Source organism: Battus philenor, unplaced genomic scaffold (assembly GCF_028537555.1).
Source record: "Battus philenor isolate CCGP_79_NKW_IND1 unplaced genomic scaffold, ilBatPhil1.0.hap1 SCAF_17, whole genome shotgun sequence".
NCBI lineage: Eukaryota > Metazoa > Arthropoda > Insecta > Lepidoptera > Papilionidae > Battus > Battus philenor.
The window spans coordinates 10,542,620-10,562,140 of NW_027181679.1; the positions used below are offsets into that span (position 1 = coordinate 10,542,620).

Sequence of the window (19,521 nt, forward strand, 5' to 3'; positions counted from 1 at the left end):
GTAACGTTAGAGATAAGATAGATATTATTTTTATCTTTTTAAATGTCTATTTTGATATTTGAAGAAATAATTTTACTGTTTAGTTATACGTCTTGCTCATTCTAAGTTCCGTCTTAGTTGAGATAGATTACAGTTAGGTTACATATATATACAGGATGATTGAATATAAGTGTCAAAACTTTGAATGGATGAATATATAAATCATTTATTAACAAAAACACTTATTTCCATTCAACCTGTATAAAGTGATGACTTTGAAATATGTTCCATTCTTTTCCAATTGGAATGCGACAGGCCAATAACATCTAGCAGTACAAAGTCTGAAAAATTCGTACTCGGCGTAGCTTCTGCACATAAAGGCCTATTACAAGCTATAGACTTCCCTCAAAGATATATGGGGGTATACCAAATCGCCACCCTTGGAAGGCGGGTTGCCGATTACAATGGTATTAAGGTACGCAGATAACGCTTCTGTATATCCTCTGGAAACTTGTTTGTGAACATTAACAATCCTATATAATTAATGCACAAAGAATCGAACCCGCTACCTACGATCGCTGGTCTCAGTCCTTTACCGTTGGGCTACCACAGCTCAAGGAATTGCAGCATGGACATATAGTAAATAATAAATAATTATACCATGTACGTATTAAACTTTGTTATCATTGCATTATTTATTATTTATAAAATCGTTTATTATTGATTAAGGTGTAATAATTGGGTGCTTTAATTGACAGCAAATGAGCTATACATTCTCTCATTTAAAGCATAACCAATTACCTTGTATATTTGGCTTGAACCTGCCTCACCCTACATTCCGGTTTATAATTAATTGCTTCGTTATTGTTAAATGCTTGTTAAAGGCTTTATTTCATATAGCTGAAATTAACTTTTCAGAGACATGATTATTGATTTATTTGCAAAATGAAATTTCATACATTGATGTGGTTTAAGTTGGACTGTAAAGATCTTTTAAGCATGTATTGAGTGAAAGTAAAAGGTTTTATTAATCGAAGATTGAAACAGATGTATATATATATATATATATCAGTCAGGCAAGCATAGCATAATATAGGATTGTGGTATGCTTGCCTGGTTATCCCCCAATATATATATTTGGGGGAGGGCTATGCCTTGTAGTGGACGTTCAAGGGCTGAAACGATAATATAAAAATTAAATCAGTAATAATAATATCAAAGAAAATCAAAGCCGTTCAAAAGCACCGATTCTTTTTTTAAATTACATGTAATATGAGTTTACATAGAGCGTTTCGAAATTTAGCCCGTTATGTTACATTTGTACCATAACTCCAATTTACTCATCACTATTTTTGGCAATTTACAGACAATTTGTTTTTTTTTTTAATTTAATTCAGTTGATGATGGCAAATATAAAAATATAAATAAGGTGTAAAGCACACCTCATTTTTATTACATATTTATTATATTTGTGGTGTTTTTTATTCGAAAAACCAAAAAAAATTAAAACCACATGAATTTTAATTGACACTACCAGCTGTATATTATATTAAAACCTTTCTTCACTTGGAAAAAAGTAATGCACGGGAGCATCGTATTTACTATTTCATTCTGTTTGAAATAAGCGCACGGAAGGCGCCTAAGCTAAACCTCTTTACAGCAACTAAGCCTCTTTACAGTAACTTCCTTCAGGATACTCGGCGCTGTTACATTAGATTTGACCGGATTAGAAAGTCGACAAGCTTTAATGTCGCTCAAATTCACGCTCCGTGGATTGACGAGGCTAATCCCTGTAAGGGAATCTCGACCAGGGCTTTTGAAAAAGTTGCGGAAGATACTCTTAAAACAAGTATATTATTATTGACAAAAATACTGTGAATATTGGCCCTGTAAAGGATAGAATAGAAAGCTCCCTAGAATTTCAAGAATTCACTATTCGAGTGCTGAGACGATCGAGTTCTAGAGGGATCAGTTACGGTGCTCGGGATGAATCAAATTCAAAATATCTTTATTCAAGTAGACATTTACATGCGCTTTTGATTCGTCAATTATTTTAACATTATAAGCATAATAATACCACCGGCTCAATGTGCTGATCTGAGAAGAGTCGGCAAAATTCAACAGTTGCTTTTTTTTAAATGAAATTTTAATGAAATTTTACAATTATTTTTATGTACTATATAACAAACATATTAATACGTCAACAGAGGTTCTCGAAATGCAGAGGTTCTGAAGTGATAATACTGAACCGGGCATATGCGCAGCGAAGTATACACATTGTATGGCAGTAAGCTGATGTTCGAATTTTGTCATTTGTGTTACATATTTAAAGATTTTACTGGTATATTAATTAAAAATAGAAGTTAGATAATTCTTTGTAATTTATTTGGAACACCTTTCTAAAACTAGCTGATGTTTGCTTTAGACATGCCTACAGCGCATTATAAGGCTTTAAAAATATATTACCCCATTATATAATTAGTAAAAATTACACATTTTGTATCGTATAAAGAGAATTAGGATTTACATTATGTTAACAGAACATCGTGTTTAGAAAATAGATAACAAGCGACCATTATTTCAATTAAATATATTACAACAAGAAAAGATAAATTATACAAAGGACGGGAAACTGAATTTCCTGTACAGCTAATACACATTTTAAAAATATGTTAATTTATTCACGCATTTGTTTAGTCAATGGTAAACATAATTTACGTATTATAATGAGAATGGTATGTCCTTATAGATTGTTTAAGAGGATATTAACGAAGTAACGGCAAAAACGTCGAATTCTGGAACTGTAGTTTGATGAATAACCAGATCAAAGAAATATTTCATAAAAATTGGCAAAGTTCAAATCCGGTACAGCGTATGTGAAGATCAAGGACCATGTGACATTGTTTTTTCTTTAAAAAACAACACACACGCGCACACGTACGTACACGGTACACAGACAAGCTAGATAGATAATATACCTACTTTAATTCATTGTTTTTTTTTTTAATTTACGGTGTGATTTATTAGTTAATTATAATAATAATGTATAATAAGTCTAGTTTAGCTACATAATTAGTATTGATAGTTATCTTTTTTACTTTTCTATCTTTATCTTAATTTGTGCGCAGTAAATATATCATTATTAAATTAAAACCATCTAGTTACAGACAAGGAATTGAGTAAGTTTCATGTATCCTAAATATATTACATAAACTATTCTCAGATCTGCTGCGAAATCAAATCGGAAATCCGCAGAAGAATCAAGGTAACCGTCGTAGTTCGAAGAATTGCTCATCTGAATTTACAGAGAGCGGGGCTCGTGCCCATATAACCAAAGGACGTTAGGGACGAAAGGTTATGGAGTGGCGATTATTAGCCAGTAGACGCGACGTGAGTAGTACCTCCACAGAAAACATGGTCAATGATAGTCGCTGGGTGCGGCCATTGTGGCGATCTTTGAGGGAAGGCCTATGCCTGGCAATGAGCGTCTATTGGCTGATATGATGATGAAAGGCAATAGCACAATCAGAATAATTAAAAGGCTACGACAGTGTAGTTACGTTATGCATTCCATAAATAATTCGCAGCGTGAATAGGACCAATTTAAAAACTCTTTTAATCTGAAGAATGCATGAATTAGATTTAATTTGTTACACAAATAAGGCTTTGTAAGGAACTTAAGTCGTGTGTAACTAAAATGATCAATAAAGCTGAACAAATCTGAATCTAATTTTCGTGACCATGTAGTCATTAACGTTCGGTGCTTAAACTTTATGGATTATAATTAAGTCGAACTCGGGGCTCGCAGACGGATCGCTGTGTGAATTTTTATAAAGGGTGTTTGGTTATTGGTGTAAAAACTAAGTTATGGTTGAATGTATAGCTTATTTGCTGTCAACTAATGTATGGTACGGTAAACCTTATCCAAAAATTATTGATTACAAAAATAATAAATATTAAAACGTGAAGATTTTTCAGATTGTTCACTATCTCTTCTTGCAGTCTTATTACTGCCAAAAGGTATTGAACTGTCGCATACATATAGAAAATTAAATTAAAGAATATATTTAAGAGTGATTGGATTATTTCCAAAACTAAAATTTTAAGGCTTTTTGTTGACGAATGAGCTATACATTCGCCTCTTCAAAGCTTTTACATCTATAATCGATAAGTCCGATGCTACGCAGTAAGTAAATTGGTCGTGGCAGAGGATCGCTCTGAGCCATCTAAATATATCGTCTCATAAAGAATGCGCCTATAAGAAATCATAGTGTATGTCCTTAGTTTTTACGCAAATACTAGAATCGTTTGATTGTTATTACCTCTTGTCCGGCGATGTCTTCCCAATGCACCTTGGGACCGCCCTCGATGATCTCGTCGAGGATCAGCTGCACCAGCTTGGGGTCGACGCCCCGCACGCTGAGCGGCTGCGGCGTGCGACTGCGGGTAGGAGTGCCGCGCTGCGAGCCCGCACGACGCACCGGCGACCCGTTCACCGGCACCTGATATCCGCCCTGGACAAAACCACCAAACTATGACGAACATTGTGACTTATTATGACTGTTCGAACTGCCGGTATCATTTCGATATTATTATACTAATAATTTAAAAAGGTGAAGACTGCAAAGGATAATAAAGCATGTCTTACTCCACATTTAGTTATGATCATTTCAGTCATAGAAGGTCGTCAGCTGAACATGGATTTCCTCCAATAAGATCTAGCCTACATCCAGCATGTTCTAACGAATCGGTCTTAGTATCTTTTGTTTTTTACTATATGTAGTATCTATAGATGGCCACGGGACGTTATACTTTTGGAGTAGACGCTTTGGACTTTCAACCGGTCCTATTGGAAGTCTATAGCCTATATCCAGCAGTGGACGATCCACGGCTGAAACGGTGATGCTGAAGTAGTGTTAATATTTCCGTATGCAAATTTCCTAGCCGTAACTGTGCCAATTGCTCGCTAAATTTATATTTTTATCACAAATTGCTATCAGTTTCATTGTTATGCTAAATTGTTGTTTTATGTAGAATTGCTGCAGTCTTATCTATTATATAAACAAATATGTTATAAAAGATAATAAAAAGCATTTCTTTTAAATCCCTGTAATCCCTCATTTAAACGAAATAGAAGTATCTTCGTCATCAAGTTGACAAACAAAAAAATATTTAAGCTTTATTTGTACAAATGTCCGTGCACTGTCGGCAGACGTTTATTATCTTAATTCGTGATGTATTGTAATATTATTTCTGTACACGAATGAATAATTGACAAATTGTCCGTGATACAATTATTAAAAATCAGGTTACGGATTTCTATAGATGACATTAAAAAATGGTTCACAGTATAGTCTTGAATAACATAGCATTATTTATAGACAATTCGAATTATTAACCATCCGGTGAACCTATTCAATTAAAAAAAAAAAACTTGAAATACTGGCAGTGTAGAAGTACACTCTACCGCAATGCCTATTCGCTGTATACAATGTATCTATTCATACAAAGGAGATTATTGGTCACTTTAGGTTAGTTCACTTTAACCGACCTCGACGTCGGAAAAAGACATTCATTTCATTTATGTACAATCTTCTTTCATTACTTAATCACATTATTGTAGGAATATTACAGTAAATTTGGGGCTGCAACAAGGAGGATACCGTTCTACAGAACATCATTGTCTATAAATCTCAATTGCTTTTGATTATTCAATTACGATTTTAATTGGTGCTGAAATTTTACTATATATTTCTGTTTGTATAAGCACGTTATACAGTTTTAAAATTTTTCTCCTCGGTGTTATTTCCACTTGTTCGAAATTCAAAGCCACCACTTCACAAAGGGAACGTTGGCACATGAAGTTTTTTAATCTGCCTCGAAAAGAAGCAAATGACGTCCGCTGTTTTCTATTCAGAAAAGTATTCTTAATAACGTCAGATATGAAATGAAATGTAGTTTCACATTCTCATACAAAAAGTAACGGTTTATATAAAAGCGCTGCTGAAGCGAAATGGAAAATTTTAGTTGAAGATATTAAAAATTATAGCTCAGTCGTTTTAATTGAGAGCAGGTTTACTTTATGTATTTAAAGGTAAAAATTACCGTTTCTAGATCTTTCTGCGTCCTAGGACGCGTGTTTGTGCTTAATTGACACAAAATAGGCGACTTTGATTAGCGAAAATCGACGTTATATTTGGTTAACCGTGTTCCAATTGAAGAATGCCGTAGCTAACAAAAACACCGCTAATTATATTATATTTAATCAATATTTTATTTCAGTAAGCTCATCTACGTTTTTTTGCGAGATTTTTAATATTTAAATACGTAAAGTCGTACAATAATCAGCAACAAGCAAGAACGTTATAAAACTCATCCTACAACAAACGATAGACGCATGTAAACGAATCTTTAACTCATGATTATCATATAACCCGATAGTCGTCCACTGCAAGGTGCCCGCATACAGCTATTTCTCGCGACCTTGACTATGTCATTAATAATATATGAATATAAATATTTTTTGTGATATTTCCTGCAAAACAGTTCACCTATTCCAGTTCAGTATTAGGCTTGCAAGGTGCAAAGAGACTTACTTTAAACACGTGTAATACAACCAACATAAGACGCTACCGCAGTCGCTCGGGACACGGTGGTTAACCGCCGCATAATCTATGATTAATACTACAAAACCAACAAGTAGTCTTCGCCGGTGGTGTTGTATTCCCCGGTGCAGGAAACGAACAGAATTGTACAGACGAATGCAAAAATGCCCGATGATAATACAATAGTTTACATTCCAGTACGTTTTGTTTAATAAACAAATATATGTACAGAAAACTGTAAAGAGGTGAATGTATATTTTTAACCTAGACAGTTTTTTTAAAGGAATAAAGACTTTATAAGAACAAGGGATGTCCAAAACAGGATTTTATCTCAACTGAATATTCATCAGTTCGATTTCGTCTGCGACACAGGTTTACACAGGTCGATGCAGCGTTCTGCAAGTATCTGCGTTTGCTAGTTCGAGCACTTATATGTTGTGCGGGATATTTCTGTACAGTGATGCCATGTTATGGATTGCATTAGATATGTGTTTTGTGTCGATAGAGAGCACTTGCGAATTTGCATAATGATCCCGCGCATAAACTCGTAAACTGAGTAGAGCTTGTTTTACACCAACCAATGGATTTCTTTGTTTATTAGGCCGCCTAGGACTTCTCGCATGCTTTAAAACGACTTAACTGCCATGGCAATAAATGGGGTGAGAGCTTTATTCTTGTCACTATATAGTAATCATTTTTAACACGATACGTATTCAGATTTTTGGAATTGTCATAAAGATTTAATTACTACTAAGCAGTCAGGAATATCTACACTAACACTTCGAATGGCATCTGCAAGCGAAAACAGGAGTTGCAGATATCTTTTGATTAAATTTTATATCCGACTTACACTGCTGCCTAAATAACAATACCATATTTCGTAGATTCAAGTAAGATGGTGCAGATTGTTCTTGGACTAAACCACTTCTATAGAGGATTACAAGAGCATCCTTTGGAGCTTCGGCTCGGGTCACTAAATTTTATTATTTAACAGGCTTAAGCTTTACGCTTGCTATAAAAAGAACCAGACATGCCTAATTATTCTTTACTATGTCTAAACGAAATGATGAAGATTTAAATGGAAAACAATATTTTTCAGTATGTAGGAAAAGAGTAGTCAGAATTATGATAAAATCAATTTCTGATTAAACATATATTTTTTAAATATACATTCAAAAGTAATTTTGAATCGTCAATTATTTTAATGTCATAAGTAGCAAGCTACCATCGACTCGACTCTAATCTGCTGAAAAGAGCCGGCTTGAAACTCAACAGTTGCTACTACATTCTAAGTCTTTTTGAAGTGCGGATAATCTTTATGTTGAAACGTTTTATTTTATAGTAAGAAAAATATACTTACAGAAAGCTGTCGCTTAACTGCTGGCGGCGTGGAGGCGGGTTTCATCGGGTATCGTCCATAGCCACCGTTGGAGCTATTTGGCTGTGATGACGAACGTCCCATGGACCTCGGTAGGGTCTGGGACTTCATCAGCGGTCCACCACCGCTGCTGGGCACTCGTCTACCAGCCGTTGTGAGCTTTCGACCCGCAACTAACGAGAAGTGTATTTGTCAATATTTTGAAATCAATGTTGTATCGTGTGCGGTCGAAAAAATGTTAAACTATGGCTTTCCAATGAACTATGTACATGATTTATATGAAGTGTTATATACACGGAGCGTTCTAAGGTCCCAATGACTCGTCCAACATATTTAAAATATATATCTGACATGTTATGAAAAAGATGACCAATTAAAAATTATACATGCATATATTATATGCAAATTCAAGGGGTCATGTTACACTCGGGAAACCTTTGAACGCCCCTTCAAAAGTGCTCGACACTGCACCCCACTGGTTAGAAGCGAGGGTTAGACTTATCGCTAACCTTTATGCCATTTAATACTATCACTATATTACTATATTGTACGTGCAAAACGTGCGTACGTATTAGATATATACAAATGTTGGATTAATATCTAATATAAATGGAATACCAATTTATTGTTAATGTTACAAATAAGCAATAATATTGAGGATTGGAGAAGTTTATGAAAAAAATTTGAAATATGTATTATAAGTTAAAAAATTTGTACGGGAACTGTGAAATACCTACATTCGATGATTTTACAACATGGCACGTCAAAATGTTATTGGCAATAGTTGTAAAAGTTTTAAAGGAGTGAATGTGTGTCTCATTTGCGAGTAAAAAGCTTCGAAGTTTTTACATTGTGGGTCAATTTGTTATGTTATATTAATTTAATTCTCCAACTGGAATACAACAGGTCCATAACTTCGGGCAGTATATAGACTGCAGAAACAGATAGTAAACAATAAATAATTTCAATATATATTAGACGGACAGGAAAGTAATGTCATTTTTGTCGACATATTTTACAGAAAAACTGATTGATTTTTATAGCTTTGGCATTGAAGATTTTTATACCAGATGGCGAAAGGTTGTCGATAACGAAGGTGAATATAAAAATTGTTGATTAGAAATAAAAACTTGTTAAAGATGTAGTTGTGTGAATTTAACTTTAGAAAGCGATATTATTTTCCGGTCCCCCTAATTATAAACCTAATTTAGAGGCCTTTAATCAAGACGTTGTTATTTCTGAAATAATTTTTGGATAGGATAATGATACATTCATTTATTAATTGATAGTAACTGAGCTACAATTTGACCCCTTCAAAGCTTTTACACCTATATCCGATCGATCTGTTTATCGATGTTTCAATTAATTATTTTCTGAAAGAGGCTTGACCGAAAGTAACAGCAAAGTAGAAATAAGAGAAAAATGAAATTGAAATCGCACATTTGTAATTGGACGTCTGTTTAAAGTCTGAGTAACTCGAAACAACTATCACGATAATAAACCGTAACTGTAATACCGTAGATTGAAAACTTTGTAATACGATGACTTCGATACACAAACGGAAACGTATTCGCGGATACACAATGACCTACAGAAATCATTCGACAACCGCTACTGGAGTTTAAACCTTAAAAGTTCGCAGTAAAGTTGATAAAGAAATACTAGCAGCTAGTTCTAGCATCAATACGCGAACTAAATCGTAGACTGATGAACCGTGACGGTCTCATTCAGGAAATACGATTCGAATGGAAACGATTGTATGCGTGTCTTCACGTTCCGCTGCCTCCCTGCTACTCCCCTCGTATCAGTGAGATATAATTTCACCATCTCCCATGGACAGGGTCGAGTGGACATGTATTATTCATACGAACTATATAACAGTATTCCGTCTGGACAATCTTGTTTCGATCGTGTAAAAAAGGAAAACGTTCAAAGAATCCGTTATCGCTATTGACATGATAAAAACTCGCCTCGTCGTCTCGGAACAACTGAACCGAAAAACAACTGCTTCAACTTAAAATCCTGTTTGATCACATCGCTTGTACTATTTTCTTATAAACATATTTTATCCTCTTGTCTTCATTCGTTTTTTTTATTAAATGGAAGAATTACTGGAGGCTAAAACAAAGCAGCTTTCAGGACACGTAAGTCTATACTGGAATACAAAAACTTTCGATATATCATCGCGCAGGCACAAAGACGCCTCTTAGATCCCTTAGACTCACTTTAATCCAAAGTTATTAACGCAATAACAATGACTGTTGGTACACAATACAAACCGTACGGTCAGAAAAAAACGTTTTTGGCTTGACTAGTAAACCGGCGAGGTCTTCGTTCGTAAATCTAATTTAAACTAAACATTATAATAAAATGTCATTTGTTAAGGTCGCCAGAAGTAATTCGGTAGTAGTTGAAAGGTGCACAGGCACAACAGTGCACAGGCTACAAAACTCTCAAAACTGTTGGCTCCTTGAACTTTTAAGTTCTAAAGTAGGATCCACGGACTAATGCAATAAAAAAACTAGTCCTATAAAAAAGTCTCTGGTGGCTGCAATGATGATGTATTGATAAAAGGGCCCTAAAGAAACGAAAGCTATTACTGTTATTCCTAATACAATTATAGAAAAAAAACTGTATGAAAAATGTACATTGAATAAAAAGGTGAACGAACGTACGCGATAAAACATAAAACCTGATACGCTATAAACTTGTACACGCCTTATCCAACTATTTGGGAACATTAGTTTTAAATCGATAACTTCGATATTTTAGGTCACTCGCGAACCTTCAGTCTGTCGCATTCGCAAACATAACAGCTGTTAGGATAAAAAATAATATATATATGTTTCTTAATACACTGTAGAAGATTGTAATAGGAAATTACAATTTGCAATACATTGACTTGTACTTGCAATGTCGATAAATAAATAGCAAGGGCAGTCGTTGAATGTTTATATATATATATAAACATTCAACAATTCAACATTATATATATATATATATATATATATATATATATATATATATATATATCGAGTAAGTACTGTCATAATTAATTCTGAACAAAACTTTTCCCTGAAAAAGTGTTAATTCTTGTATTATAGATTGCATGAACTAACTTTTGTAATTCAAAAACATATTATACACTTTTTATTTTTTAAATCAATTTCATTATAAAAGGCACTTTTAACAAAATTTTTTCCGATCCTCGAAATAGTTGAACAGAAAATAAACTTTTCCGCTGGTGCCTTCAAGACCTTCTTCGATTCAATTTTTATCTCCGAATCGACATGAGAGAGACGTTTGTGACACAAAACATCATTCAAAATGGTTTGCGTCGAGCCAAATGATATTTCAAGTTTTGACTAAAAAAAACCTCTGGCAAATGGTATAGACAGTCCTGCCGACCCCGGAAAAAAAACTGCCTTCTAATGCCCGAGAGTTTGAAATGACAATTTCACCTTACATTTGATCACGCTATTAACATGACGACTACTGTTATTAAAACATTTATGCTTAAGATTTAGATATAAATATGGCTTAAATAATGTTAAAAAATTTCATCGTAATGCATATTGTGCTTATAACTGTGTGTTTTTTTTTTAATACCAAGTTATATAAAACCCGCAAAAACTCTTCTCACAGCGTGTGCTAGAAAGTTCACTTAAGCGAGTGATGAGAAAACTTAAAAAGAAATACACCTTCATTTAGGTCCCTTTTAATGCTTTTCGAGACACGTAAAATTAGCTTGTAATTTCATTGTACTCTAAAGTAAATAATAATAGACTCCCAGCTAATTTAAAATTACCACATGATAGGTAGATTAAAGTAATAATAGAAGTGGCAAGCTAATAATAAATGATTGTCGCTTTTGGTAAATAAATGTATATGTAATAAATTATTGTAATATATTTGTGTTACATTATTTAATATTTATTAGACTATATTTGTTGATTAAATTAATTATTTTTGTAATTGTCAAATATTAATCGATGCAGCTGGTAAAGGACAATATAAATTTGCACCACGAAGTTCAAAGCCTACTGTCAAACCCGCCATTTCAATAAACATAATCTTCAGATATTTTCAAATTTCTGCACATTTTATACGTAAGTTATTTTATACTTTTATTTTAATTTCATTTGTAAGTAATAGTTGAAAAATCGGTTAAAATAGTTATGGAGTTGTAGCGTGACCAAGAGAGATGGATTCATTTTTATCTATGCATTTATACAAATTAATAAAATTGAAATATCTATTTGTAATATTAAAATAACTGCTTTTTAATATATGCATATAAATATGTATACGGTACATATACCAATTTTATATATTTTTTTATTTTTGCCTGTCTGTCTGTTTATTCCGGTTAGTCTCTGAAATATCTGAATCGATTTTGACGGAACTTATACTGGCATAGCAATGATATAATAAGGAGTTAAATACTACTATTCTGAACGAAATAAACCATATATTTTTTGTTAAATCCACGCGGACGAATTCGCGGGCACAGCTAGTATTAGATATACACGAAGAGGTAAGCAAATTAAAAAGATATTGGCCCAGGTCGTAAATTCATTCATAACATTTTGAACTGGTGTGCATAATTTTAAAAGAAGTAGTTTGAAGACTAGATACAGATAAAAGTAATTTAGACAATCAGGACAAAACAAATTAAAAAACCTTTCATGTTATGGCGTTTGATTTTAATTCTACCATCATGAAATGTTTAAAAAACAATTCCTTCCGACACTATAATCTCTGTATACCTTACATGAGTTGATATTTCTAATAAATTGAGTGCACTGTACGTGTTTTTAATCTGAGTTCCCGTTGAAAATCCCGTTTGCTAAGAAAAATTGATGAACAATATTAAAAACACTTTTCTTGAAACTGGCGGCTGAGTTAAATACAGTTACGGGTGTTTTTTTTTTATTATTTATGAATTGTATCAACACCAGCTAGATATTTTGCTCGAGTAATATGTACATTTTGTCACTAATGTTAACGAATCCCTGTATTGTTATGTGTAACATTTGAAATATTAGTTCATTTTCTAATATTAACTCGGTTTGGCGAATATAATGTAGCCACAGCGCCCTTCAAGCTAGACCACAATAACGCCTGCGCAGTACGCATTAGCTGTGAAAATAGGCACTGCGGTAATAGCCATTAAAACAGCTTCGTGATTAATTGATCTTCCTCCTGTCGAAGAGCTTAAAACTTAGAGTGTTTCGAGTATCTTACTTATTAAGAAGTCAAGCAAGCCAGGCAAACTTTGATGCTTAAATTATATAAATATTTAAAAAAATCATATTTAACACGACGATAATCTATATAAATAAAAATTAACCGTCCAATGCGTTACTTAGCTCTGATTTCGACAACGGCTTGACCGATTCGGCTAATGGCTTTCATATTTTTTAAAGACACGAGAAAGAATTTAAATGTTAGAAAAATATAAGAATTTGAGGAAAAACAAGAAGTAAATATAACACGTCTTTTCCCGAACAAATAATAGAATAAATAAAAACAACTTATGTTAGGAAAAAAGAAAAATATCGTACACCATAAAGTATTTATTACTTGCATACTAAATAGACAACTTATTTTTGTAAAAAATCGCCCTTTGTTATACCAGACCTGAGGTGACCAAACTCTTTGAAAGTCCGAGACATTATTCTAAATTTAAAATTTTTCATTTTTTTTGAAATTACATAATAAGTGTATTAAATATTATCAATAAAACATCTTTATTTTACTTCTTTTGGTGACTTTAAAATTTAGTAAAAATCCGGCAACAGCATTTCCTAGTAATTCTTTCGGATACTGATTAGTTGATACTGATGAATAAAATGATTCACATAAGTATGTTGTTCTGAATATTGAAATAATATCCTTTAAAGAGCTACATGTGACGTGCGAGCCACAGATTGGTCACCCCTGTTGACTTTTAATTAAAAAAGTGATCACCCTGAAAAGAGTTTCACATATTTTTCTTTTGCTCAATATAATTACGGCAACTAATAATTTTGCTTCCGTGACGCGGTCGTGGACCAGACCGTGGTCCACCTGGTAGCCCACTGCCCCGTATTCGGTGGACTCCGGGTCGAATCCGAATGCCGGTTAGGCATGAATATCTGCGAGGAGTTAATGGCCTTGCTAATGATCTTTCATTGGCGAAAAGAGATCGATGTTCCTCAAACTTTGCAGGAAAATTACAGAAAACGTGATAAGTATAAATAAAAGTTAAAAATAGGAATAAGTGTAAAAAATAAAATAGCAAATAAAGCAAAATAAATATAAAATGTATATCGAACAAAATTATACATTTTAAATAAAAACGAAGTGTAAAATGAATCATATCGAATTAACCCTTAAATGCATAATGATGAAAACTGCAACATACCAATTAAAATAAAAGAGCATTATATTAAAAAAATAAATGCATAGCGTTGTATATCTGCAACATAAGGTTTTTTTTTAAATAAATAAGTATAAAAGATATTGTATAAATATATATATATTAACTATTTTTCCTTGCATTGTAGTGTACGTATCTAACATATAAGACATATATTTTATAAGTTTAAATAAAAGTCATGCTATTAAGGGTTAAAGAGAAAGGTAGAAGAGATGTGGAAAGAAAAATAAAATACGAAAGATTATAAGAAGAATGCAAGAAGAGCGCGCATATAAAAGTACTGTGAAAAAATTATTAAATGAAATAAAACGACCCTGTCCTTTCCAAAGATAGAGAAAAAAACTAATAATATTTAAGAGTACTGAAGTCTATCAGATATAGTTTGAATATAAATAAATCAGCAACTAGTTTGAATATAAATAAAAATTCTGTATAGTGATGTTACAAATTAACGCGTAACAAAGCATTACAATTAGAACACGCCGTTCCGTCAGAGTTGTTTGCGTGTTCACAGGCTCATGGCCACCCGCCTTGTGCACATGCGTTGCTATAAAAGGACAATACGGCGACCTCAAAAACCGTGGAGTACCCGACCTGCATCCGCTATCCACAATGCATGCATTTTCTATACAGATGTGTAGAATGTTTTTCTTTGTTATAAGGGTTGAAAGGTTAGAGGTTGATTATTTGTAATAATAATGTACTTTTCAACTATAAAATATTATCAAGAGTATAGTGATTTAACATTACATTTTTACATTGAATGCAGAATGGAAATGGTTACACTACACTGTAAATGACTTTATAGTTGGACACACCTTGGGAACGATGTGTTCGCCACCATGGTATTTCAACCTAGTGTTTATTAACCTTTAACTATGGACGTCATTTTTTTGTCACACTACCATGGACGCGCGGTCTCTCGGACCGCTATGTTCTGAAGTCCAAATATTACGTAAATATTTATTTTATTTGTACACTTTTGTATTTATTGTATTTTAGGTATATTGAAATTAAATAATTTCGAGTCTTTTAATCGATCTTACTTTATTTGTAAATAAAATAGAGCATACTAGCAATTAAAGGCACTTATGGGCATACATTTACTAGAGATCAATTTTAGGACGAAAAACTTGAATGAATTAAACTTTTTAGAAAAAATAATAGTCAAAAGTATAAATCTAGGGTATAACCTAATATAAAAACGAATAAAAGTGTTCTCAAATTAAAATACAAAATTTTTGACATTGGTCCAATTTGTATAAAATTATTGGCAGTCCTTGCACAAGGGTTTGGAATACTGTAAACATATGACTTGCCTTCAACTTATACAAGTGTAATTGGACTTTCTCTTTAGTTTTGGTGGACATAGACGACATGTTTTTCCCTTTAATGAATCACTCTCCTGGCTGGGGGGTTCATTTAAGAGCATATCTGCCCCTAAAACGTTTCGTATTGTCTATTATTATATTAACTCATTTTCAATTTGTTTGATTTTATTGTCCGTTTTTGCATATGCGGAAGACTAAAGATCGTGCTATTTTTTTAGGAACATTCCTCTTTCTATTTTTTCGCTCTGATGCTCATTGTGTAGTACATGAGCATTTATACCACACAAGTCAAGAATGAGATATAAAATGAGCATAGGCCATCTTCTCGTTCAATATTCATTGACATTTTGAATGAAAATAACATAAAACAATTAATTTAAACAAAATCACCGTTTAGATTATTTACGCAGGAAACGTGGACGTGCGGTCTGACAGACCGCGGTTAAAGTATAAAGTAAAATAATTCACCTAATTTGTGGCCGTCGACACAACCTCTCATCTCATCATACGTTTCGGCGCTAAAACTAAAGCTACTGAGAGCATTAAACGCAGGGAGCAAGGGGAAAGGGGTAAACACAAAAATTACAAACTGCAAGCGGTCTGTGAGACCGCGCGTCCACAGTTAAAGGTTAAACATAAATTAAAATACAATGTTTATGATCCTGTAGAGTTTCGTTTCTCGGGTCTGAAGCATATAACATCCTAACAGGAGGTAGACTCAACTTGATGTCAACACTAACTTTAGTATATAAAACTTTTGCGCTACTGTATAGAAAACTTATTTGTTATGACTAACGCGTTCTATACCGAGGAGCTAAAAAAAACGCAGTCTCCTATCCAGGCCGTGTCGGTCAGTGATGGTTGACATATAGACTTTCCGTTCAAGCCGCGTCAATGATGATCGCGTTTTGCGGGGGTTTTCGTTTCGTTATTACAGACCGTTGGGCAGTGCTGTCAAACTAAACCTCACATTAATTGACCCGCGTGGCCCTCTAGCTTTTCTATATCAAGTAGATTTTTGAAAAATTTAAGAACTTAGAAAGAAAAATAACAATTATCATACAAAGAAATTCATCGAAAAAGTATGTGGATACATATAATGGCTCCAATTCACTTTCGTTATAACGAAGTAACGTTTGGATAAAAGATAAAAGCAAATAAGCAAAAAAAAAAAATTTAGTCAATTTTAAACAGATTTATGATTTTTAATAGACTAAAGGGAAACTATACTGACGGTCAGCACTGACCGCGTTAGTAGAGAACGTGTTAAGAATTAGCAATGAATTAAATAAAATCATTTTAACGTGATAAAGCACTAAATTAAGAATATTAATTAAAGTGATGAAAACAAAACCTCGTAAAAATTGGTGGCTGTTAACGACGCCCGTTTGGTACCTTCTACTACGTATCTTAGCGTAGAGCAGCCCAACTTAGTATTGGTCTTTTTTAAATTGGCTATCCAAAGCATTCTTCTCATATTAAAAATGAATCTTATTATAAAATTAAACAATGTGAACATTCATCATCATTATTTGCGCCATAAGAGGTCCACTACTGGTCATAGGTTTCCTTTAGGATTTGCTATAAGACTGGTTGGAAGTGGCCTGCGTCCAGGGTAAAAAAAAATTAACAATAATATTCGGTACCCAATGGTAATATTGACTATTATTTTATTAACTCTATATTGTAAGCGACATTAGTAAAGAAAAAAATATTTATTTGATACTTAACTAACACACTTAACATCAATAACTTAAAATATGACTAAGGAAATTTTTTCTTCCTCTTTTTTATTGACTTACTAAGATGTTTATGTATATTACGCTTTAATTTAATTAAAAGTTGATTTTAACTTAACATTTTAGTAAGAATGAAATTTTAAAACCGGCCGTTTTTCAATTTATTGCAATTTAGTTACAAATAGCTCAACAAGGATACGCATATTTTCACACTTCGTTTAATGCAGTTTAGAAATAGAGTTAAAATTAACATTTATTCCTGTTCACAATCGCGTTTAGATAAATCTATACTAGTTATCATGTTGAGTATTTCCGGGGCAAATAAAAATTATATACAAGGTGTTTGATTACAAGTGTAAAAGCTTTAATTGTGTAGATGTATAAATTTGAATATTTTCTCGCTGTACAAAGTCTGCAAGGACGATACGAAGATAGTAAACAAAAAATATTTTTATATGTCTCATTCCGAATTTTGAAAATGCTTTTTGTATAGGATGTATCATTTATCAATTGACACGGAAAATCACTTATTCCTTTTTAGCTTTTACATCTATAAATCAATCTGTAGATTATAGTCAAGTACAAAATTTTATAGCGGTTAACAATGTTTCTTATGAAATAAATATATAAGAAACAACTAACCCACTTGAATCATCAGAGTATATTGTGTCACTTCAAAGGTCCAAAGATATCTTGGGCCCGTTTATGTAGGCATGCATCTGTTTTATTACGACATAAAGATTCATCGTGCGATATGGTCGTGGGCGTGAGATAAATCTTCGCAGAATATGAATACACGTCAAGTGATATTACGTACGTATATCACCTTGTCATACTTTTATAATTTCGGTCAACACATTATAACGTATTCAAGTACCATTGAATTACAATTTTATCTAGATAATGTTAATATTTTTTTTAACTTTAAGAATTTATATGATATAAAATTATACACAATAGGTAGCAAGAATCACTACCTATACTCACATCAATATCTCTTACTACATCATTCCATTACCAAAATATGCAACACTTACAATAAATTCAATGTAGATATATACGTGTTGGACAATTTTGAAGATTTTTTTTCTACAATATCACTGTAACCTAAGTACAATATCCGGCGATAAATATTGCACATCGACCTTTGGAAAGAGACAATCCTCTATTTTTATGTTTACTACAATGTCTCATTTTGACAATAGGTATAATGTTGTTTATTAGGTATAGTTGTAATTTTGCTAAATAATTAAATGCGTAAACATAATGTGAAGACGTTTTTTATTTTATTTTACCCCAACCTAAAGCCTCCACGTATAGAAAAATTGGTGTATTTTATACAAAGTATAAAAATAATTATCAAAAGCAACAAATGATACTTGTTGTGCAGCTCCTAATAGATACCGGATTGTTTGACTTCGTGCGAAAGAGATAACGCTCTACGAAACCGAAATTAGCCGATTGCCGATCGATGTGCAATATTTATCGCCGGGTACTGTATTATTTTATTACTATATAGAGTCTTTTTATTACTAATTATGGCCAGGCTCAGTACGTCTACAATATTTAATTTTGTGCCAAGTTATACAAAACTAACGTAAACTTATATTATGCTTTACGTTGGCGTTCCTATTTAAAACATCACCTTGATAATATAAAGTTAGTAATGTTCTAAGATTTTTAATTGGAATACAAAACAAACGTATTGTTAAGGTAGAGCCTTAAAATTGAAAATACACGACCTAATTTAAAATGTATTTGCACATACAAATGTCATTTGACAACACCTAGATATTGAGAGTAGCAGCGCTGTACATTGCATCAATTAACCCACGCACTGCCTACATGGTCTTACGAAACTTAAAATTGATCTAGGCTGACATTACCATCTGATGTAATAATAAACACTATCTATATCTATAACGAAGAATCTATTTGCTATAGATTTCTTGTGTACAAAGCAGTTTATAGTGCGCAACTGTGTACGGTACTACACTTCTATGATTACATAAATTAAGTTGTATAATAAATTTAAGAAGTTCTATAATCAAAAATTAAAATAAGT

General features: G+C 32.8%; 1 protein-coding gene across 1 annotated transcript in view; it reads right to left on the reverse strand.

The window, feature by feature from the left end:
- spas (spastin) overlaps positions 1–19,521 on the reverse strand; it is a 37,245-nt gene that overhangs the window by 5,802 nt on the left and 11,922 nt on the right. Inside the window, exons 3-4 of the mRNA XM_068762969.1 lie at positions 7,945–8,135; positions 4,302–4,493 (exon numbers count right to left, since the gene is read on the reverse strand). Coding sequence (XP_068619070.1) covers positions 4,302–4,493; positions 7,945–8,135 — 383 coding nt within the window. The remainder of the gene's footprint in view (positions 1–4,301; positions 4,494–7,944; positions 8,136–19,521) is intronic.